At 56.0% G+C, this 23,110-nt stretch overlaps 2 protein-coding genes across 7 annotated transcripts; one reads left to right on the forward strand and one right to left on the reverse strand.

Annotated features, from left to right (window-relative positions):
• Window positions 1–1,121: 1,121 nt before the first annotated feature.
• On the reverse strand, window positions 1,122–17,906 carry Slc25a23 (solute carrier family 25 member 23). Its single transcript, XM_021632977.2, has 10 exons — window positions 17,551–17,906; window positions 16,146–16,272; window positions 15,027–15,114; window positions 13,539–13,650; window positions 11,005–11,163; window positions 10,768–10,920; window positions 10,442–10,549; window positions 9,837–10,004; window positions 4,838–4,988; window positions 1,122–3,067 (listed from the first exon to the last, which is right to left on the reverse strand). The coding sequence occupies exons 1-10, from the start codon at window positions 17,701–17,703 to the stop codon at window positions 2,883–2,885; spliced, it is 1,404 nt and encodes a 467-aa protein (XP_021488652.1). The 5' UTR covers window positions 17,704–17,906; the 3' UTR covers window positions 1,122–2,882.
• Window positions 17,907–18,525: 619 nt separating this feature from the next.
• Window positions 18,526–23,033, forward strand: Crb3 (crumbs cell polarity complex component 3). 6 transcript variants are annotated; one of them, XM_060371326.1, is made up of 7 exons: window positions 18,526–18,655; window positions 19,103–19,221; window positions 19,663–19,885; window positions 20,207–20,363; window positions 21,130–21,191; window positions 22,221–22,364; window positions 22,721–23,033. In XM_060371326.1, the coding sequence occupies exons 4-7, from the start codon at window positions 20,306–20,308 to the stop codon at window positions 22,793–22,795; spliced, it is 339 nt and encodes a 112-aa protein (XP_060227309.1). In that variant the 5' UTR covers window positions 18,526–18,655; window positions 19,103–19,221; window positions 19,663–19,885; window positions 20,207–20,305; the 3' UTR covers window positions 22,796–23,033. The 6 variants fall into 6 exon arrangements, with proteins under 6 accessions (XP_060227309.1, XP_060227308.1, XP_021488655.1 ...); XM_060371325.1 differs by lacking the exon at window positions 18,526–18,655 and adding an exon at window positions 18,776–18,900; XM_021632980.2 differs by lacking the exons at window positions 18,526–18,655; window positions 19,663–19,885 and adding an exon at window positions 18,776–18,900.
• The last annotated feature ends 77 nt before the right edge of the window (window positions 23,034–23,110 follow it).

Genomic DNA, 23,110 nt, shown 5'->3' on the forward strand with positions numbered 1-23,110 from the left:
CAGGTCAAGTGCTGGGATGACAGGTGTATGACACCTCACCCAGATTTAAAGTCCCCTCCCTCCCCTCCTCCCCTCCCCCTCTCCTGAGTGTGTGTGTGTTTAACTGGGGCCGGAGAGATGGCTCAGTGGTTAAGAGTGCGTACTGCACCCACGCTGGGTGGCTCACAACCACTGTAACTCCAGCCCCAAGGGACCTCTGGCTTTCTTGCAGACATACCACAGACAGACACACGGTATATTTCGAATCTTGAAAAGATGTGTAATTTCGGTGAGTGCGCGCGCGCGCTGCGGTGCATTTGTGGAGGTCTGGCTGCAGTTCTGTGGAATCAGCTCCTCCCACTTGCAGCTGTGTCTGGCTTACGCGGCAAGCACCTTACTCTCTGTGTGTTTGCATGTGCACACGGGAGGGAGAATAGTATCTTCTGAGGCCAGAACGGGGCTTTGGATCTACAGATGCTTGTGAGCTACCATGTGGGCGTCGAAACTGCAACCCAGGTCCTCTGCAGGAGCAGTGCAGGCTCTAAACCACTGAGCCAGCTCCCCATCCCCCTCGCTCTTTATGAATGGGGTGGAAACTGAGGCTCCAATCTCTTGGAGAAGAGCAAAGAGAGGGGGAGGGGGTGATGGAAGGTCAGAAGGGAGGAAGGAAAGAAGGAGGAGGGGAGAGAGGAGGGAGGCAGGATGGGAGGGTAGTGGATGGAGAAAGGCAGGTAGGAAGAAGAGAGGGTGAGAAAGATAAAAGGTGAGAGGGAGAGAGGTATGGGAGAGAGATGAAGGAAGTAGGGTGTGTGTGCATATGAGAGAGAGACAGAGACAGGCAGATATAGAGACAGACACACAGAAACCCGTGTCTCATCTTACTTCCTTGGGAGTACCTCAGTGTGGTTTCACAGGGACACTCCCCCACCCCCTTTTCACAATCTTTTAAAAGTCACAAAACTACAGTGAGGTCAGTGAGATGGCTCAGCAGGTAAAGGCACTCGCACCAAGCCTGACCACATGAGTTTGATCCCCAGGACCCACATTGTTAAGGAGAGGGCTCCCACCAGTTTTCTTCTGACTTCCGTATGTCCTTCACTCAAAGGAATAAACACAAATTTAAAAAAACTGAAAAGCAGCAATGAAAGAGCTTAGAAAATTTATTCCTTTTCCTTGAAATGACACACACGGGCGGGGAGGTGGGACTTGGTGTAGGTTGGAGGGAGAGGTGGAAGCCATGGTGGGGTCCTCCTGTCCCCCAACATCCCAGTCTCCCTTCACAGACCTTTGATGTCACCCAAAGACTGGGGAGTCAAACAGGGCACCCCCGGTTCTTAGCTGAGAACCCAACGCTGACGTGTGGGAGGTGTGGGAATGTGGCGGGAGCCAGAGGACTTTGTTCTCTGCCTCGTAGAAAAATAGACCCCGAGTCAGTTCGGGGACGTATAATTTTGCATATTGGATGCTGGGTTTCAGAAGGATGTGCGTATTGGTCCTCGATTGTGGCTTGCTGAGGCCCGATGGGGCTGGCAGTGCTGGGACGCAGAAGGCTCCCTTGGTTGTGTCCTAGCTTCACCTGGACAAGCAGCTCCAGCCCATGGACAAGCAGCCTGGACCCTCCCAGAGGTCCTGGGCCCCCAGGAGCCTCTAGCCTGGAATGTGGAAGACATTGCAGAGAGTCGGGGACAGAGGGGGAGGTGATCTGGGGGAGTGGTTTCCCTGGGTGGGGGAGGGGAGGTGTGTCCCAGCTGAGGTGAGATCCATTCGCATGGGGTGCGGCATTGAACATCAACCCCATCTCTTACTGCCTGGTGGGAAGACACTGGTCTGGGGTCTGGGCTTCACGAGGGCTCCTTGGATGGTAATGCTTTCATGCAGTGGGGGTCCACTCCAGGGGGCGCCTCGGATTTGTGGTGCCTGTGGGATCTAAGATGCTCTCATTGGGTTGTTGGGATCTAGTCTTGAGGAGTGGCATTAGGGGCGCAGGAGCAAAGGCTTTGGGACCTGGTGGTTTCTGGGATAGCTTGGCCTGTTACGGTATCCAGGGGGCGTGTTGAAGGAGTCTAGGATCTGAGATTTAGCAGCTGTGGCAGGTGGCATCCACCAGAGGCACCCCAGAGCTCTCACACCTGTGCCTCCAGGAGCCGGAAGCCAGCGGGCTGGAACTCCGGACTCTGGGATCCAGTGATGAGACTGAGAGTGGTGCTTCAAGCGCAGACCCAGCAGTCAGGCGGGAAGGAAATGGAACCCCGAACTGAGGAAGATGAACTGCTTGGGGTGAGGAATCTGGGATCCCGGGATCTAGGGACCCAGCAGCAGGACACAGGTCTCCCCTGTCAGGACCCTGTGGCTGAGCATTCTTGGCTTCTAGAATCCAGTGGCTGGACTGTGAGGCAGGTTGGGGAGTTGAGGTCCAATGTGGCCTTAGGTCCCCGGGTCTGGTCCTGAGGGGGTCTGAGGTGTGGACGTTGGGGTGCATGAATGTGTGCCCCCATGCTTGGGGCACTGGGACCACCTGCTGCTGCACAGGGCGGCCCAGCACAGGGCAGGATCCAGCTTTGGGGTGCAGATGAGCAGAATCAAGGAGCTTGGGGTTCAGGGCCAGGGTGTGGGTTAGTTTTGCATTTCAAGTGTCAGACTGCTGATGGGTGTGGGCCAGCTTTTGTGGTTTGCTTGTGAAGTCAAGGATCCAGTCCTGGGGTCCCGTGGCTAAAGTGTGGGGTCCCATGGTACAATGATGGGGCACAGGGCAAGGATCTGGGATTTGGGTGCTGGGATCCAGCAGCTTGGGGTGGGGAGTAGCATCCACCGGTCAGGCCATCAGTCTCTGGTTGTTGAAGACATCAGCCTGGGGATGCCGTGATGAAGATGAGGGAATCTTGTGGGGACAGGCTCCCAGTCCCTCACCTGGATGTGACCCCAAGAGCCTGCTTCATGTTCTCGTAGACCACGTAGGAGATGCTCACGGCTGGAATGACCTTCATGAAGTTGGGGGCAATGCCCCGGTAGAGGCCCCAGACACCCTCCTGGGATAGGATGTGCCGCAGCAGACTCACCATGGACACTTGGGGGCCGCCCTCAACGGAGGCTGTTGGGGGGTGAGGGCCAGGTAAGAGCAACGCTTGCCCCTCTCATTTTCCCCTCCTGCTCCACCCCGGGCTGGGCATGTCCACAGGAGGCAGGAGGGAGAGATAGAGGAACCGTGGGATCTACAAGACTCAGGTCTGTGGGCCTGGGAACTGCCAGGCTTAGGGATGGAGGGAGCCACCAGGTTTGTGCATATGTGAGAGTACATACATGTGTGTGTACATGTGCCAGTGTGAGTATGCATACGCAGGCAAGAAATTTGTATGTGCACGTGTGAGAGTGCATATCTGTGTCTGTGTGTAAGAGTGTACGTGTGTGTGAGTGTACGTACGTGTGTCTGCATATGACAAGAGGAAATTCCTGCTTCCTTAGAGTGAATTCTCTCCTTCTCTCCAGGGTTTTCTTCTGCTCATCCCCCAGGCCGGGCCTCTATCCCAAAGTCAACTCTTGGGGGAGCCCTGTGTGTACCCCTGCCTCCCCTCTCCTCAATCCTAAATCAGCACTTGACCATGAGATGATCTCTGTGGCCCGTTTCCTGCTTCCCAGGGGATGAAGGCCATGAAGGTAGAGGGTACATTTATGCCATTCACCGAGAGTTTCTCCAGCAAAAGTCCAGGAACTAAGGTTCACAAAAACAGACTCAGGGGTAACAGAATGGGAAAACAACCCATACGGAGGGAAACAACAGTGGGAAAACTGAGGCAGGAGGATTGCCCTGAGTTCCAGCCCAGCTAGTACATAGCAATCCTGTCTTTTTTTTTTTTTTTAATTGAGACAGGGTTTCTCTGTGTAGCCCTGGCTGTCCTGGACTCACTCTGTAGACCAGGCTGGCCTCGAACTCATAGAGATCCGCCTGCCTCTGCCTCCTGAGTGCTGGGATTATAAGTGTGTGTTGCCAGGCTTAATCCTCTGTTTAAAAAAAAACAAACAACAAAACTGAAATCAAGGGCTGGAGGGATGGCTCAGTGGGAGAGAGTCCTCTGCTCTTCCAGAAGACCAGAGTTCAGTTTCTGGCCACCACAGAACTCAGTAACTGGACCTTTACAGGGTTTGTCAAGCCTCTGTGCGTCTCTCTCTCTCTCTCTCTCTTACACACGTAGACACACACACATAGACACGCAAACATGCATGCACATGTGCAAAAATAAATCTTAAAAAATTTTGAAACCCCTTGAAATCAAAGCAGAACACAGCAAGTTGGCTGTCTGTAAGGCTGGGCACAGGGTGCTGGCTTTTGGAGGCAGAGGCCAGTGGTTAGCTCTGTATTCCAGGCCAGCTAGGGCCGCGCAGTGTGACTTTGTCTAAAAATAACAATAATACAGCCAGCCTGGTGGCCACGCCTCTAACCCCAGCATTTGGGTCCAGAGGCAGGCAGATCTCTCCAAGTTTGAGGCCAGCCTGGGTTACATAGTGAGATCCTATCTCATAAAATAAATAAATGAAGAAAGAAAGAAAATTAAAGAAACAAGGGACTGCCCTTCCTTGACCTTGGCTCATGCCGGCACCCCCCACTCCCTTGTTTTCACCCGGTTTGCAAGAGCTCAAGTTACTGGCAGGCCCATCTGCTGTACTTCCCTGTATCCCTCGCCCAGTAACGCAAAAGCCTCGCTCTTCAGTGTCATTGCTGGGGAAAAGGAAGCCCAGACAAGAGCAAAGGCTACTACGGCTACCCAAACCTACGAGGATCCCGGCCCAGGGCTCCGCCTGTGCAGAGTGAGGGGACCCTGAGTGTCAGGCTTCGCTACCCCAGCCTCCCGCCCAGGCCTCTCACCTTGCGCCTGCATTCGGGTCCGAACCAGTGCCAGGGGGTAGCTGGCAATCTGGCCGCAGGTGCTGGAGATGGTGCCACAGGCCAGGAGCACGAGGATGCCTGGGTTTGCCGATTCGTGGCTGTACTGATGAAGCCAGCGATTCTTCAGGGTCTAGAAGAGAGAGGAGCGGGTGGGTTCAGAGTTGCAGATGGGAAGACCCTGTGTCGAAGACCTTGCCGCCAGCTCTGTGTACCACCATTGCTGGGATTACATTAGATGTAGTTGGTCTTCCCTACGGGTCAGGTGCCACGCCCTCAGCCTCTCACGGGGGTGGGGGGCGACTCTAGGCGGGGCTCCGCCACTGACCACGCCCCAGCCCCTAAATGGGGGATTCTGGGCGGGGCTACGCCACTGACCACACCCCCAAGCCTCTTCCTGGGCATTGTAAGCAGAGACTTTACCCCTGAGCCACACCCTCAGCTTCACCACTTGAGGTACCGCCCTTGCTTTGAAAACTTTGATTTTCGGACAGGCGCTTACTCTGTAGCCTATACTGGCCTTCAAGTCTGCCATACTCCCAGCCTCCTCAGGGCTGGGATGACAGGCTTGCGCTACCCAGCTTGGCTTCTGTGAGCAGTTTGTACTGTGCACATCCCATGACTGGGACCTCTGTACAACGACTGTCCACAGCACTTGGAAAAGGCAGGCAGATCTCTGAGTTTGAGCCAGGATAGCCATGGCTACACAGAGAAACCCTGTCTTGAAAAGCCAAAAAAAAAAAAAAAAAAAAAAATAAAAGAAAGAAAGAAAGAAAAAGAAAAGAAAGAAAGAAAGCAAAAAGCAGTCTCACTAGCCCAGATGGGTCTCCGCCTACTCTAGCTGAGGCTGACCCTGAACCTCTGGTCCTCTGGCCACTGCCTCTTCATGGTGGGGTGAAAGGATGAGTGCCTGAGCTTCTGGAGACACTCACAGGCTGCTGGAAATGACCGTGACCACCTGTCAATCTAGCTTCCCAGGAGGCTGAGGCAGGAGGATTGACCCTGCCCAGGAGCTTGTGGTTAGCCCGGGCAACAAAAAGAAACACTGTGTATAATGAAAGTAAACAAATAAATTTAAAATAGGAAAGAAGGGGCCGAGTAGGTGCCTCCTCCACAGGTAGAGATTATTTCCTGAGCTAGAGGGCCGGAGTTCGGATCCCAGCGTGTACACACAAGTCAGATGAGCCTGTGCATCTGTAAGGGCGGCCCTGGGGAGGCCCAGGAGAGAAGACTCTCAGAGGCTGGCAGGATGGTCAGCCCCTGCGGGTCAGCGAGCAACCCCCTGCCTTCCTCTGGTCTCTACCCCCCTTAACCCCAACAACCTCAGACTATTTCATCCAACAGACAGTGCCTATTTGCACGGTTCCTACTTGGCAGACAAGAAATGGGGTGCGGGGGAGAGTGAGCCATGTGCCAAAAGCTCTGGCATTTTCTGGAACGCTCTTCCAAGATCATCCTCTCTTCCTTTCCCCCTTCTCTTTCCTTTCACTTTCTAGGGGTGTAAGTGTGTGCTTGTGTGTGTGTGCATGTGTGTGCAGGGGTGCATGCGTGTGCAGGGGTGCATGCCTACGTGAGGACGTAGAGGCCAGAGGTTGACATCAGACTTACTTTGGAGACAGGGTCTCTCGCTGAACCTGAGCTCACTGACTGACCGGGCAGAGAGCCCCGGGGACCTCCTGCTTCCCCCTCCCAGCCCTGGGGAGGCAGATGCTCTTCCTGACGTTTTTTGTAGATTCTGGATAGAACTCATGTCCTCACACTTGTGTGGCAGGCACCCTAACAACCCAGCCATCTCCCCAGGCTCTCTCTGTAGCTCTGGTTGGCCTAGAATTTGCTACATGAACCAGGCTGGACTCAAAACTCATGGAGATCTGTTTGCCTCCGCTTCCCAAGTTCTGGGGTGAAGGGTGAGTGCCACCACCACCTCCTTTTTATTTCTTTTTATTTTTATTTCATATATGTGGGTGTTCCTCTCCATGTATGTCTGGCACCACAAGCATGCAGTGCCTATAGAGGCCAGAAGAGGGTGGCTGATCCCCTAGAACTGGGGTTACGGGTGGTTGCAAGCCAGGACATGGGCGCTGAGAATACAGATGAGCTATTAAGAGCTGTTGAGATGGTAGCTAAGCCTGACGACCTAGAATTGATAACTAGAACCCACGTGGTGAAAGGAGAGGAGTGGCTTCTGAAAGGTGCCCTCTGACCTCCACACAGAGGCTGTGGCACACCTCCACACAGAGTCGTGAACACATGAGAGGAGCTGCTCAGGGCTACGGAGAAAGCACAGATGGAAAACCCCATGTCAGCACGAGGGCGTGGGTCTGACCCCCATCACCCATGTCAAAGGCCAGGCAGGGTTGTGTACACCTTAACCACACTGTTGGAAAGGCAGAGACAGGAGGATTCCTTGGGGCCACTAATGAACCCCTCTAGCCTCCTTGATGAGCCCCAGGTCTCAGGACAAGATCCTGTGTCAAAAAATAAGGTGGACAGAATCTGAAGAATGATGTCTGAGTTTGTTTTCTGGCCTTTACACCCTTACACACACAGATAACAGACACACACACACATTCTGTTGGCAGGGATAGTGGTACATGCCTGTAATGTTAGTACTCAGGAAGCTGAGGCAGGGGGATTATCATGAATTCAGGACACCATGGGCTGCATAGTGAGGGCCATCTTTAAAAACAAACAAACAAACAAACAAACAACAAAAACAACAACAAAACATACACACACGCAAACCCAAAAGCTGAGTTTCAGTCAGTTGGTGGAGCACTTCCTAAGAAGCATGAAGGCCTGGGCGCCATCCCAGCGCCATATTAACTGGGCCTGATAGTACAGAGCTATCACCCAGCACTCTGGAGGTACAGTCAAGAGAGTCAGAGGGAGGGGTGGGGGGAGGGCTGTAAAATGAAAAAAAAAAAAAAGGATCAGAAGCTCAAACTCTTCCTCAGCTACATGGCAAGTCTGAGGCCAACCAAGGCTGCCTACATCTGTCTTGGGGGTGGTGACAGCCCTCAGAGCCAGCTCAGCGGTTAGAGCACTGGCTGTTTTTGCAGAGGATCTGGTTTAATGCCCAGCACCCACATGGAGGCTCCCAACCGTATGTAACTCCAGTTCTAGGGGACCTGGCACCCTTTTCTGGGCTCCATGGGGACCACATGCAGGCAAACACCCATATGTGATCAAATCTGAAAATAACTGAAAAATTGAAAAAAAAAAAAGAAAGAAAAGAAAGAAAGGAAAGAGTTTGTTGGTATAGAGATGAGGCCAGGTTCCACACATGCTTTGGGGAAGATAAGCATCTCTGAGGCTCATTGTACACTGTGTTCTTGATACTAGGAGCTGGAGGGGTCCCTAATTTCTACAACGCCAAAGCTTCCATCAGTGGAAAGTTTTGGTGTCCTTAAGAACCTCAGTTACGTTATGCAAACATGTTTTTGTTTTAATCCCAGGCTGGGATATGGGGCTGATTCAGATGCCCACAGCAGCAGACTCTGCCTCGTGTGGGCTCTGTGAGGGGCTCTTGGCCAGCTGCAGAGAGTTTAATTCTCAGGACTCTGAAGAGAGAATAAAGGCCAGAGCCTAGAGAGAGAAAGGGGGCTCTGAGAAAGAAGATGGCTGGGGCTCCCCGCAGCTGCTCCTGGTTGCTGTTGTAGCAGTTTGACAACAAGAAGAACCTGAAGATATCTTGAAAGGAAGATTGGACTTGCCCCAAGGAACCCACTGACCCTAACCAGCTAAAGAGAACTGTTCCTCCTCTCCTCACTAACCTTCTTTCTCTCCTACCTGGTGTTGGGGTGTTGGAAGGGATTGGGTGGAGTAAAGAGAAAGAGGCGTAAGAACCGTCAGTAAAATAGCTTTTAAAAGTATGCTAACACTTCCATAATTCCAAGAAGGCAATTGTGAACTCCTGGCTTTACCCCAGCACCCCAATAATGAGTCTATTATTGTTCTTGGAGAGAGAGAGAGAGAGAGAGAGAGAGAGAGAGTCATTTAGTGGCCCAGGCTGGCCTTGAGCTCACAGAGATTCTCCTGCCTCTGTCCCAAGGCATAGGATTAGAGGCATGCGCCACCATGCCTAGTTGTGGTAATCTGCCTGCCCCAGTCTTCTGAGTTTTGGACAACAGGCACCAGCCTCCATACCTGGCTAAAAGTAGTTTAATTTTTTTTTTTAACATATGTGTACATGTGTGTGCCTGTTTGAGTGTATCTCACCACGTGAGTGCAGTGCCTTTGGAGACCAGAAGAGGGCAATGGATTCCCTGGAGCTGGACTTGCAAGGCGTTGTTAGACCTTGATGCTGCTGAAAACTGAACCCAGGTCCTCTGCCAAAGCAGCAAACATTTTTAATGGCTGAGCCATCTCTTTAGTCCTGTTTGTCTATTTGGCTGTTGTTAATTTCTTAAACAGGATTATTTCTTTCTTTTCTTTCTTTCTTTCTTTCTTTCTTTCCTTCCTTCCTTCCTTCCATTCTTCCTTTCTTTGACAAGTTTCTCTGTGTAACCATGGCTGTCTTGAAACTCGTCCTGGAGATGAGTTTCCAACTCAGAGATATGCCTGACTCTGTCTCTGCCTCTGTCCTGCCTAGCTGCAAAAAGTCTACTGAATTAGCAAGGAGCATCCTAGTGCTGGGATTAAAGGCATGTACCACCATTGCCAGGCAAGACATGACCAGGCTGTCTTGAAACTGACTACCTGGTGCAGGACTGCCTTGAACCCCAGTCCTACGTCAGCCCCCCAAGTTCCTGTATGCCAAATGCATCACCATGTGGAACTAGAAACAAGGTTTTTACAACATTGAATGAGAGAAGATGGGGGTCTGATGTCTGGAGGGGCCCTCTAAGGTTCTCAGGCCCATCACAGTTTCCAGGCCCACAATTGCCCTTCCTGGCTACAAGAAGTCTACTGAATTAGCCAGGAATGCCCTAGGCCAGTCCCTAGAAGAAGAAGGGCGGGCGGGTGGTTATCCACAGACCTCGTAGACGGCCAGGTCGATTCCCGCGTAGGGGATAATGCCCAGCACGTTAGGCAGGTAGCCGCGGTAGAAGGCTCGGGGCCCTTCCCGCTCCAGGATCCGTCTCGCGCAGTCCAGGAGCCCCTTGTACTGGCCCGTTCTGCGTAGGGTCAGCCGAGTCTTCAGGACCTGGGTGAGAACTCTGTTAACCCCTTGAAAAATTGCTTCCAGAATCGTCATGCCCAGGAGGCACGTCACCTAGAAGTGGCTACTCATGAAGACAGCCGTGCTGAGGGCCCAGCGGGGCCCGAGTGGGTAGAGTGCCCCCTTTGGGGCGCACAAAGCCCTGCTTCCATCCCGGCACCACAGAAACCAGGTGTGGTGGCCCACGCCTGCTGTCTGCGCCCTTGGCAGGCACACCCGCGGATTGCAGTTTGCTATGACTCCTGTGCAAACCAGTTCTAACCAAGTCCCTAGAAGTTACAGCTCAAATCGAGATGCCCAGACAAGCTAGACAGGCTTCTGGTCCCAAGTCAGGCAGTTAGGGTTACGCACAGTGAGTGAGGACCGGGGGTGGGGGTGGGGGTGGGGGTGGGGACTGTCTTCCTCCGCCCCATCCTTCTCACCTCCATGGGGTAGATGATGGTCTGAGCTGTGGCCCCGGCCAGGGAGCCAGCCACGAAGCGCTCCTGGACGTGCAGCGTCTCTTGCTGACCCCGGATGGCCCGCTTGATCTGAGGGTGGAACACGGATGGCGGTGGGACCGGGTGTAGTGATCATTCGGGGATGAACTTTGGGGATCATTAAGCTGTCCATTACGCTGTTCTCCGGCTGCCACAGAGCTGGCCAGGAGGGGGCGTGGTGCCGAGACCCGCCAAGTCAAGCCCGGGAGCCCTTGTGCTTAGTTTTTGCCTCCCCAAGCCGAATATACTCGCTCTTGGACCTGCCCTACCTGTTCGTAAGCCATGAACTTGATGGCCGACTCAGGGGCGATCTTGAGCACGTTGATGCCGTTGCCTCGCCAGAGGGATAGGATGCCCCCTTCCTGAACCATGCTCCGCAGGCCCCCGAGGATGTTGAGCCGGTTGGACTTTGAGGCGTGGACCTGAACGGGGAGAGGAGGTGACCTTGCGATGCCCTCCTAGGTCTGGGGCCTGAAGGAAGGGTAGGTCCCCTCAGGTCCCCTCACCTGCATGAAGACCTTGAGACGGTCCAGAGGGGCTGTGCCGGTCCGGGACACGGCGCCTGCCACCGCGCCTGCCACCAGCTGCTTCCACCACGTGCCTGTGAGTTTCTCTTGCTTGGAGAACTCGTCGGGCACCGTCAGGCATTCGCCGATGTCCAGGACCTGAGGGTGGGGCTGCAGTCAGGTACCAGCAGAGGATGCTCCTCTACGAATCCCAGGACGCCCCGGAGTCCACCAAAGGACCTTGCTTGGAGGGCCGAGCAGATCCCTTCTGGATCCCACCACTTTACTGTGGCCACTAAAACATCTGTCCAAAGCAGTGTTTCTGGGAGAGCCCAGGGCTCTGGGAGAGCTCCCCGGAGTTCCACGAAAGCAGTGGCCTCAGCCTGCGACCCTTCGAGACAGTTCCGCCTGTTGTGGTGACCCCAAACCATGCAATTATTTTCACTGCTGCTTCCAAACTGTGGGTTTGTTACCGTGATAAATGGTAATGTAAATATTGGATCTGTGACCCCTATGACAGGGTCCTTTGACTGCCAAACAGGTCACGACCCACAGGTGGAGAAGCCCTACATTAGAGGCTCCATTGAGTCCCCAGAATAATCATTCAGCCCACTTAATTCCATCAAAGGAGCCGCCAACTCCCACGAAAGAGCCCACGGAGGGGCTCATTAGGCAAAGGTGTGTGCGGGCCACGCTGAGGACCTGCGCTCAGTATTTGCGACACATACGATAGAAGGAGAAAACACTTCCCCAAGCTGTCCTCCCACCACCACACGCTTGCCCCTCCACACAGAATAGGTAACTTAAAAAGAGAATCCACTCAGGTGGGTGGTAGTGGCTCGCGCCTTTAACCCCAGCACTTGGGCAAGTGGCAGAGGCAGGCAGATCTCTGTGAGTTCGAGGCCAGCCTGGTCTACAGAGCAAATTCCAGGACAGCCAGGGCTACACAGAGAAACTCTTGTCTCTTTTTTAAAAAAACTTATTTATTTTTATTTTATGTGTATTGGTGTTTTGCCTGAGTCAGATCTTGGAGTTACAGATAGTTGTGAGCTGCCGTTTGATTGCTGGGAGTTGAACCCGGGTCTTCTGGAAGGGCAGTCAGTGCTCCCAACCACTGAGCCATCTCTCCAGCCCAAGACACCCTACCTTGACATGCTCCCAAAAGAATCCACTGGAACTTAAGAAAGGGGGCCACTGAATTTCACCAGAGAATCCCCTGATCTCACCAAAGGAGCCACCACAATTCTTATCAAAACAGCCAGTCTCACCAAAGAATCTGCTGATTCCTAGTGAAGAATCTACCAGATCCCACCACAGACAGGATCCACTGATCCCAACCAAAGAACCACTGAATCCTTTCAAAGGATGTGCTTTCACAGTCATCTCCTCTGTGATGAATCTTCCCTAGAAATCATCCTCCAAGAGTCTTCCCCCAGGAGTCCTCCCACAAGCGTCTTTTCCAAAGTCTTCCTCTTGACGTCCTCTCCTAGGTACTCCCCACGGACTGTGCTCCCTCCTAGAACCCAGCTGTGGCTCTTTGGGGGTGCACGTCTCCGGATTTCCCGAGAGGATTGTAGTATGGCTTTTCCTCTGAGCTTGGCATCATCACCCCGTTGTCATTTTGAGGCAGCGATTACCTTGGCCTGGTAGCCATGGCAACAAACTGAGCAGAACAATCTGGCGATAACTGGGTCTATGATAATGGAGCTGTTGACACCCACTAGTGTGTGTGTGTGTGTGTGTGTGCCGGGGGGAGGGGGGTGTCTCAGAACCTAACCAGGAAGTCTGATCACTGCCTCACCCTAGCTGCAAGGAATCCTGGAAAACACTGACTACACAGGAGGCAGAGGCTAACGGTCGCCACCCACAATGGGGTGGCGTTCAGCCATGGTGCAGCTGTTTGGGGTCACCGAGGGGTGTAAGTGACCCCTCCCTGTGCTCAGCAACTGAGCTCAGAAATGCATGGGCTCACCAAGGTGGCCCTTGGTAGGATGGTCACCTCACCTGAGGTGAGGACATGTTTCTTCACATCTCCCCAGGAGAAGCAAACCTGATCCTGTCAGGCCCCACAGACAAGTGTCCTCCAGACACCACCAGATCCTAGTGATTCTCGCCTCTGTGCAAGGGCTGGCCTCCCTCCCCATCCCCAGTGGACTCCTCTGGACCCTCCAAATGCAATGTCTGCCTACACCTCTCCCTCAGCCCCAGGAGTGGTGGAGTAGGCAACAAGCCCTCGGCAGCTAGCAGCTGCGTGGATTGAGCGTGGAAACACCATTGGTGGATTTTCTCCCCTGGAACCCCAGTTCCTACCAGCTGGCCCCAGAGTCTAAGCAAGCCTAAAGGTCTCTGAGCAGATAGCAGAAGTGTCATCAGGCGGCTACCAGGCTCCTGACCACCAGACACAACCGTAGAGGTACAGAGCTTTCTTCACTGAGCCCCCAGACACTGAGGACACTTCTAGAATCCCGGCCCAGACCTTCCGGGTCCCGGGAAGCTGGAGCGAGCCCCTGCCTTGTGGGTGGGGCCTGACTTACCGTGGAATGCTTCCAGAAATACAGGATGTCCTCCACATTCTCCAGAGAGTGCAGCAGAAAGTGGTCTCGCCATTCCTGCCAGTCAATGGTCATGGTGCCGTCGCGGTCCATGCTGGAGGAGGGTGGGCACGGCTCAGCATCCGGGCTGAGGGGGCGGGGGCCACTACCCTCATGGGTTTGGGAGCACAGAATTCACCGCCCCTCTCCAGCACTGATGTGTTTGTTTGAGACAGGGTCCCATGCTGTAGTCCCAGCTGGCTTGGAATTCATGTAAAAGCTCCAGCTCAGTACCTGAGTGCTAGGACCACATACATCCCTATGACTGCTCTACTTTTTTTTTTTTTTTTTTTTTCCTTTTTGGACATGGTCTTACCCTGGAGACCAGGCTGGCCTCAAAGTCATGGCAATTCTGCTGCCTTAGCTTTCTGAGTGCTGATAGGACAGCCATGTGCCACCTGGTTAAAGAGTTTTACAACTTTAAAAAAACTTTTAAGTGTGAGTGTGTGTGAGTGTGTGTGTGAGAGAGAGTGTGTGTGTATGTGTGTGTGAATGTGTGTGTGTATGTGTAAGTGTGTGTGAGTGTGCGTGTGTGTGTGAGTGTGTGTGTGTATGTGTGAGTGTGTGTGTGTGTGTGTATGTGTGAGTGTGTGTGTGTGTGTATGTGTGAGTGTGTGTGTGTGTGTGAGTGTGTGTGTGTGTGTGTATGTGTGAGTGTGTGTGTGTGTGTGGCCTGTGAGGCCACAGGTATTCCATCCCCTGCAGTGGTAGTTCCAGGTAGTGGTGAGTCCCTTGACTTGGGTGTGGGGAAGCAAACACACACTCCTAACTGCTGTGTCTCCTCTCTCTCCAGCCCTGTTTCACCGAGTCAGGCATTTACCCCATAGCCTAGGCTGGCTTGGCTCTCATGGCATCCTCCTGCCTCAGCCTCCTTGATGCTAAGTGATGGGGCTCTACTCTCACGTTTTGGGTGTGTGTGAGTGCTCGCACGTGCCATGGCTTGCATGTAGAGGTCAGTGGACAACTCTCTGGGTTGCTCTCTCCTTCCAACCGCATGGGTTTGGGGATCACACTGTCTTTATCACGATTGAGTAGCGAGGACCTGCTGAGCGGGCTTCCATGTGTGAGGCTACACATGCCTGGTTTTTGATTTTTTTTTTTTAAGTCAAGCCTCATTCTGTAGTTCAAGTTAGCCTTAAACTCATGGTAATTCTCTTGCCTTGACCTTTCAAGTGCTAGGATGACAGGTTCCGGCCTCAGGTCTGATCTAGTTACAGTCTTCTGCTGGCTCGGCTGTGTAAATCCTTCAGACCAGCCCTTTCCAGGGCCAGACAGGGACATCAGTCCACTAACCTAAGATCTGTTTGACTCCAAAGTCCAGCTCTTCCCCTCCACCCTCCCGGATCCTGGTCTGGGGCTCAGAGGACAGAGCTGTCTGTCAGGGTGCGGTGGGGGCGGGGGTTCCACTGGCCTGACTCTCCAGTGACTCACCTGTGTAGAATTTTCTCTGCCTGCTCCAGCGAGATGGAGATCCCCAGCGCTCGGAAGCTCTGTTGAATCTCAGACACATCGATGTGACCTGAAGAGGGGAACCCAGGAGACACCCAAACCAAAGACTGGACTGGGAAACAGGAAGCAGGAGGCCAGAGGCCGATGGCTGCGTCTTCCCCAGTCTCTCTCCATCTTTCTTTTGAGACAGAGCCTCTCAGTGAACGTCGTTCACTGACTCAGCTAGGCCAGCTGGACATCCAGCCCCAGGATCTTCCGTCTCCACCTCACCCATTGCTGGGGTCACACGCACCACCACACCGGCTTTTTTTTTTTTTTTTTAATAGAGATGCTGGGTATTGAACTCAGGTCCTATTCTGACTGAGTCAGCTCCCTGGCCTCAGGAGAGATTTTCCCCACTCCTTGCCAAAGGGGCAGAGATAGGTTTTTTCTGTATAGTTTGGCTGTCCTGGAACTTGCTCTGTAGACCAGGCTGGCCTTGACCTCAGAGATCCACCTGCCTCTGCTTTCTGTGTAATGGGGTCAAAGGTGTGTCCCACAGCAAGGGGAGGGATTTTCATACAGGTTGTAAGGGCTGCTTGGAGTTGGAATTGGGTGATACTGGGGAGTCCTCTATTCCAGGAATGAATGAGTTCAGGGGTGATCACAGAGGTCCCTATGCTACATTGGACTAAAGAAATATTTGGTTATTTGTTCAGTTTTCTTTCCCCCTCCCCAGAGACGGGCCTACAGAGGCATGGATCACTGTACCCAGCTTCTTCATGGGAACTAGGGGCTGAAGTCAGGAGCAGGCAGTGTTGTGGAGAGCCCTTTACCCCTGAGTCATCTCTCTATCATCAAGACTTGAAGAACCTAGAAGATACTTGTATTTGAGGGTCTCTGATGCTACTGTGTAGTCCAAAAAAAACCATCTAAGGGTGGAGGGAGGGGTCTTATGCTACAAGGGGACAGGAGGTAGGATAGGCTTGTTTAGGCTCAGATCACCTAGTTGGGCCTGAGAACTCCCGAAATAGCCCATGAGTCAGAAGCGGCCCTCCCCTTCTCCCCAGCGCTGCTGGTTCTAACCCATTCGCCCAGCCCCCAGCCTGGAGCGCATCTCACCATCCTGGTTCCGGTCAAGGCTGTGAAACATGAGCAGAAGGCGCTGCTCCCGCTCCTGCAGGTAGTGAGAGAATTCCTCCAGGCTGAGGCCACCATCTGGATCAGCGTCCCCCTCGGAGGAGATGTCCTAGTGGAGACAAAGGGGACACAGGGGACTCTGGCAGACCGCACCCCCACAGTGTGTGTGAGAGAGGGGCAGCTACTATATGCCTCAAGCCTCAGGGACTCAGAGCCCTGGCTCCCTAAGGAAGGGGGATAGGAGACTTTGGCCCACTTTTCAGCAAGATGCTCCAAGCCACAGTGAGAGTCTGAGTCCGGTGTTGCCCAGTTTTCCTGGTAGGCAGACTGAGGACTTTTCAAAGTCACAGAAGCAGCTCAAGGTCATAGAACTGGGACTCGGAAAGCATGGGCACTTTCTTGAGGCAGGGTCTCACATAGCCCAGGCTAGCCTCGAATTCTCTGGATTGGAGGATGACCTTGAACTCCGATTCTTCACCCATCACCTTGTGGCCCACACTTCCCCCCCCCCCAGCTCTTTCTTACAAAACCCTGTCTCCTTGGCAGTCTCGGGGGCTGGGGGCAGGGTGCTGTTAGAATCAGTCCTGGTTCCTACAGGGCCCAACAGATGGAAGCCAATAGCCACGGGCCTCTATATTCTCACCTGAAAAGTAGGACCTTAAACTCAAGGTCAACAAAAAATGCAATCGATCTGACACCGCTAGGGGCTCAGGTGTGAGGGGCACACAAAGGAAGGGCCGGGTCTCGCCTCGCCCCACCGCCACCTCCCACGCTAGGGCTGGAACCCAGGGCCTTTGCACATGCCAGGAAAACGCTTTACCACTGAGCTGCACCCGCAGCTCAAAGAGCATACGTTGGACCCCAGTGGGGACAGGGTGGCCTCGGATGGACTGAATCCCTGGCTGGAGCAGACTGGGGCCGCCGGCCAGGTCCGGGAGAGCAGGCAGGGAATATAAATGAGAGGGTAGGGTCGCCGGCATGGGGCTCAGTGGGTGCCCAGCAGGGTGGGGAAGTTTTGCTCCCTGCAGGTGGCAGCGGTCACCCCTCGGGCTGTGGGCAGAGGAGCTGAGGGTGTGTCTCCGGGCAGTGGAGGGGAAAGCGTCCCGCTCTGCGGTCCATCCTCCCCACCTCCCGGGGTGTGTGTGTGTGTGGGGGGGAGACGAGGACTCTGGGTCTTGGCAGCCGCAGCCGCTGCAGGCCTGGAGCCTTAGCAGTCTTGTCTCGGGACGCCGTTAGGCCGACCGCGGGCAGACAGGGTGAGGGGAGCCCAGGCAGAGCTTGGGGGGGTCCAACCAACAGGTAGCATGTGGCTGCTGCAAGCGACGCGTTCAGGGGCGCGGGTGACGGCGCGGGCGGGTCCCGCAGCAGTGGTCGCTGCCCGTGATACCTGCTGTGCAAGGTCGGGATCGCCCCCTCCCAGCCTGGCCAGACCCTGGCGCAACTCCTGCACGTCCACGCGGCCGTCCTTGTTGCTGTCCAGCTCCTCGAACAGGCGACCCCAGCGTTGCCGCCGCTCCGCGTCGCCGGAGACCCCCCGCATGGCGCCCGCCCGGGGGGGAGGGGAGGCCCCGCAGCGACGGCCTCGGCGGGGGCTTTCCGGCTCCCCCTCCCCCCCGGGGTCCCCACAGGGCCAGCTCCCGCGACCACCCGCGCCGCAGCCTCTGCGCTGCGGGGCCCGAGCTCCTGCACTTGCTGGAAGTGATAAACGCTAGTCGTCCCCGCCCGCACCAGAACTTGCTTCTCCTCCTCCGACCCGCATTACTGGGGGGAGGGGGCCGGGGGCGGAGCAGGGGGCGTGGGGAAGGATTCTAGGAGGTTCTGGGGCTGCACATCTGACGACTCATTCCTGGGATGTTAGGAAAGGCAACCACGTCGGTATTCTGCTTGCCTCAGTTTACCTTTTGTTCTTAAATAGCTTTAGCAGGGAATTGTCAGGGACTGGATTTGTAGTCTCGTTCATTTAGACCTCCCTCTCCTAGGGACCTTCACCAGGAATTCGAGTTTTTGCCTCTACCAGGCCTACACTAGAACTCTGAACCAGTTTAATATGGCCCGCCCGCTCCCAGTCTGATTCCCCAGTCGATGACAGAAACAGAAGATCGACGTGGGGGGGGCGCGCTCCCTCCGGAACACTCCATTTCACCCGCGCGCCTCCTTTTCTTGGTGACACTCGGAGGGAGAAACGAAAGGTCAACGCGCGGCGCGGCTGCAAAGTCAAATCCTTATTGGTCAGAGCCGCCTGAGCTGCGCCCGTCCGCTCCACGTGGGCGGGGCTTCCCGGTTGACCTGCCGCGGCCTCCCGTCCCGCAGCCCTCAGCCCGCTGGGCGTTCTTAAAGGGGCCGCGCCCCCGTTGAGACTCCCAGGAGGCAGCTTTCTGCAGCCCTGCTCGGGTCCCTGGCGCCACTCAGGATAAAGATCGGACGGCGGCGGGGCTCTGGAGGCGGGGCCTCGCCGGGGACGGCGGGTGCACCTGCTGAAGTCCCGCCCACAGGTTTCGGGTGCAGTTTGGCGTCTCACCGTCAGGGGGAAAGGGCGCCCGCTTGGCCGCGAATAACGAATAGCTAACCCTGAGAGCGCTGCCCGCACCGTCCCTGCCCAAGCCCTGGGAGGCGGGGAGGTGGCGGCAGCCCTTCCCACGCTGCAGTGGAGGGGGCAGAGGTTCAAATCCTCGCCCGAGTCACTCAGGGCCAGAGCGGAGCCTCGCTTATTTATGCCGGGGTTTTGGTTTTGGGTTAGGTAGGTCTCTCCAGCCCCGGAAGTCACTGTGTGGACCGGCCTGCTCTGGAGCTCACAGAGCTGCACCTGCTTCCGCGGGATCTGAGGCTTAATCCACTACAGCGGTTGTCGCAGGGCTTTGTACACACTCAGGCATTTCAGCCCCGAACCCCAGCCTCCGCTCTATGGTGATTTGTTGTCGTTTCTGTTCTTTTGAGTCTAGGTCCCGCTCGGTAGCCTAGCTGGTCTCGAACCCGCAGCAGCTCTGCTCCAGCTTCCCAGTTGCTGGGGCTGAAACTCTAGCGCCATCATATCCGGTTCATGACCACCTTTTACCCAAAGGTACATTCAGAGGTCATGTGGCTTCCACCCGGGCTGCGCCCCTAGGAGTAGGGTGAACGGGTGAGAGTCCCGCCCTGCCCCTCTGCCAGAGGTTCTCTGTGGATGCCACGGGCATAGCCGCTTCTTCATAAAGGTGCCCCGAACAGGCCTGTCCGCAGACGCCTCCCTGACAGGCGGAGCTAGAGGCTGTTCTTCAGTGCGGCTGCGAGACTTCCTCAAGCCCAGGCGCTGTGTCCAGCTGTCCCGGGTGGGACCCGGCGCCGAGGCTTCCCAGGCAGGGGTCTGCGCTAGGGGATCCTGGCCATGGGCTCGGGCCCTGAGCCACGCGCTCTCGCTCAGGCTGGCCTCGAGCCTCCGGAGCGCTCAGGGCGCAGGGCTGACCTCGGGGGTTGACCTCGGGTGGGGCTTCGGCCGTGTCACCGACGGGTCCGCCCCTTGCAGGTGTGCGCTTCCCGGCGTGCCGCCACGCCCCTCCGCCTGCTCGCCAGGGCGGAGAGGGAGCCCAGCCGGGCGGCTCTCACCCCGCTGGCTTCCGCCCTGCGCGGCTCCCGGCGGCACCGGGCGCAGGTGCTCCCGGCGCAGGTGCTCCCGCGGCGCGGCCCCGCCCCCGGCCCCGCCCCTCCCGGGCTCAGGTGCACAAGCCGGAAGTGCGCTCCTCGCCTAGGTGGGTGACTAAACTTTCCGGGTCACGTGAGCAGGCGGGGCTGGTGGGATCCGGAGCGACCGGGCGAAGGACAGCGATCGGTGTTCACGCTGGGCACCCGGGGCCGGGGCTGCCGACGCCCCTCTCGGACCCCCGGGCCAGGTAGGGAGGCGGGGCGCAGCCTGTCCGTCCCCTGGCCCGAGAGCGCGCCGGGAGTTAATCTTTAATCTCTGACCCTCGGCGCCGCGCGCGGGAGCGCACTCCGACCTGCTGCCCGTCGCTGGGGCCTGACCGCGTCCGGCCCCGGCCCACGCTGCGGCCTCTCCCCGGTCTGGTCCTCAGGTCCCGGGGCGCAGGTGCCCTGTTCCACCCAAGATGCGGTAGGAATCGGCGTCCCGGGGAAGGCCGGTCTTTGGCGCCACCAACTCGTCGCCCAAGCTCATGGCGACCCCAGGCCCGGGGGGCCTGCCGGTGCTGCCCGCCGCCTGGAGCCAAGCAAGTAGGTACCGTCCCGGGCGGGCCGAGGTGGGGCCAGCGAGGGGGAGAGGTCTGAGGACTGGAATGTGTGCGGGGAAGGAGTCCGAGAGCGTCAGGGCTGAGCCACAGTCTAGCCCACCTCCCAACTTTTTCTTTTCTTTTTTTCTTTCTGCGTCTCTGTGGGACTCGAACCCACGGTTTCCTGCGCTCTGGGCAAGCGCTCTGCCGTCAGGTAAACCCCGCACCCGCAGCCCAGAATTCCTGAGTCCTTAAGTCTTGTGGAATTTGGGAGCTGGGGGTTGTGGGCAAAGCCCGGAGGTGGAGGAGGGGAGGCCCGGGCACCTGAGTCTGCATAGTTGAGAGTCTTAAGCCGCCAGGGGACCTGAAGGAGGCCTGAAGGCCCAGCTGACGGGGCTGGCCCTTCGTAGGTGTGACCCAGCCAGACCTTCCCTCTGTCTCTCCGGTTCCAGTTTCGGGAGCCTGCGGGTGGGGGGGCCCAGTGAGTCACACACTCCAGGGAAAGGATCCGCCCCGCCCAGGTCCTTAAGGGCCCTGGGCCAGAGGGATGGTGGTGGAGGCCAGCTAGTGTAATGGGCTAACAGAGGTGGCCTTAGGTGGCCGGATTACCCCCTGCTGGCTGAGGGTGAAGTGGGTGGCCTGGCCGCCCTTGCCGTCCCAGCTCCAGCTGGAGTCTTGGAAGGAGTTCACCAGGCCGGGCTGAGTGGTGTGTGAGTGACGCCTGGTGAAGACCATGGCATGGAGCTCTCTTCTCTCGCTCTGTTCCACAGCACTGGACTCTTTCACAAATGGCACGACTCAGACCCCGGACTCCGGTTCCAGTGGGGGCCTGGTGAGTAGGGAGGGTGCAGTCGGTAAGAGCGGGTGTGTTAGAGACCAGAGCAGTGGGGCGAGTAGAGAGATGTTGTTAAGGCCTCGTGTGTGCTAGGCCTATGCTCAGCAATCGGGTTACACTCCATCCCTAGCCCTGATTTTTTTTTTTTTAATGGGGTCTGGTGTAGCTCAAGCTGGCCTCGAACTAGCCAGACGACCCTGAATTCCTGATCCTTCCACCTTTATATCCGAGTTGCTGAGTGGACATGTGTGCACCAATCATGCTGGAAACTTGGGGGGCTGGCAGTCAAACCCAGGGTCTTAGGCCGGGCAAGCCCTGAACCCACAAAGCCACAGCAGTGGGATCCCTTAGCATCCCAGACAGAGGGAGCGGGACCTCGCTATATACGGCTGTATCACAGAGTGTTGTGTCTTGCTGGGTGTGGTAGTCCATACACTCAGGGAGAGAGGTTACCCCAGTCTACATACTGAATTCCAGGCTAGCCAGGGCAACTGTGAGATCCCGTCTCTGAAAACCAGCCACCCACCTCGCCTTGCCTGGTGGGCTTGGTGATACACACTTGTCACCAGCACTCAGGAGGCTGAGGTAGGAGGATTGCCACAGTTCAAGGCCAGCCTGGGGTATAGATGAGACCATTGGACTAGGAAAAGGCTGGGTGTGCTGGCACACACCTGTCCTCTCAGGACCAGCACTGTGGAGGACCAGGAGGCAGGAAGCTCTGAGTTATCCTTAGCTATATAGTAAAGCCAGCCTGGGTCACACAAGACTCTGAACAGACAGACAACACAAAAGACAAAAGACAGGCGAGCAAGAGATTGTATCTGACTGGAGCTCCATACTCTCTTGTGTAGCCTGGAGTGAGCAGGTGTGGAAGGGTGGGGCAGAGGTACCAGTTTGGGAGGAGCTGAGGGGGTTTGTTTCTTGGAATGAGGACAGCTGTGAAACCCCGGAGAGCTGCCAGGGTGACAGGACCCCCGGTGGGTGTCTTAGGTGGGTCACCCCTGACCACTGTCCCCGTCTCTACAGTCTCCAGAGGCCACTGTGGCCATCATCGTGGTCTTCTCCATCCTGGGGGCCCTCATCATAGCGGTGGGGCTGTTCCTGCTGGTGCGGAAACTCCGAGAGAAGCGGCAGACAGAGGGCACCTACCGGCCCAGCAGTGAGGAGCAGGTGGGTGCCCGTGCTCCACCACCCCCCAACCTCAAGCTGCCCCCGGAGGAGCGGCTCATCTGAACGCCAGGGTGTCGGCCGCAGACCGCCACTGCCATCCGGGACTGCCTCGGCACACCCTGGCACACAGCGGCCAGCCCGGAGACACGCCAGGCTGTGATGGCTCGGCAGGACTTGGGGTTGGGAGCCCCGGGGCACCGGCTGGTGGGCTGTGCAGCATGCCGCCTCTGCTTGGCTCTGCATGACGCTGGGGGGCCGGGGCCTCGCCTCCTCACCATTTACCTCATGTCATCTTGCCTCTGCTGTGTCTGCTCCCATGACTGCAGGCCCACCAAACCTCCTGTCCTTTCTTTCAGTTCTCCCACGCAGCAGCTGAGGCCCGGGCCCCCCAGGACTCCAAGGAGCCAGTGAGGGGCTGCCTGCCCATCTAGCTCCTCCCTCCTTCCCTGTCATCCATCTCTCCTTACTTGCTGTGTGACCTTTGGGGAAGGCAGCACCCTCTCTGGGCAATCAGACTCACCCAGTGCTTAAGAATAGAAGGAAAGAGTTCTTCAAAGATCTTGACTTTGAGGCCAAGGGAGGACAGGGGCTGCTCGCTTTTTATATATTTATATGAAACTGATAGTAAGGTACAATAAAGGTGTTTGTTTGTTTTTTTCCTTGTGGGAACATTAGCTTAGATGAATTAGATTTGAATTGTAAGCTTTTTGGGGTTCTAACAGGCTGGAAGTGGGGGGGGTGCCTTC

This window comes from Meriones unguiculatus, chromosome 17 (genome assembly GCF_030254825.1).
Source record: "Meriones unguiculatus strain TT.TT164.6M chromosome 17, Bangor_MerUng_6.1, whole genome shotgun sequence".
NCBI classification, from domain to species: domain Eukaryota; kingdom Metazoa; phylum Chordata; class Mammalia; order Rodentia; family Muridae; genus Meriones; species Meriones unguiculatus.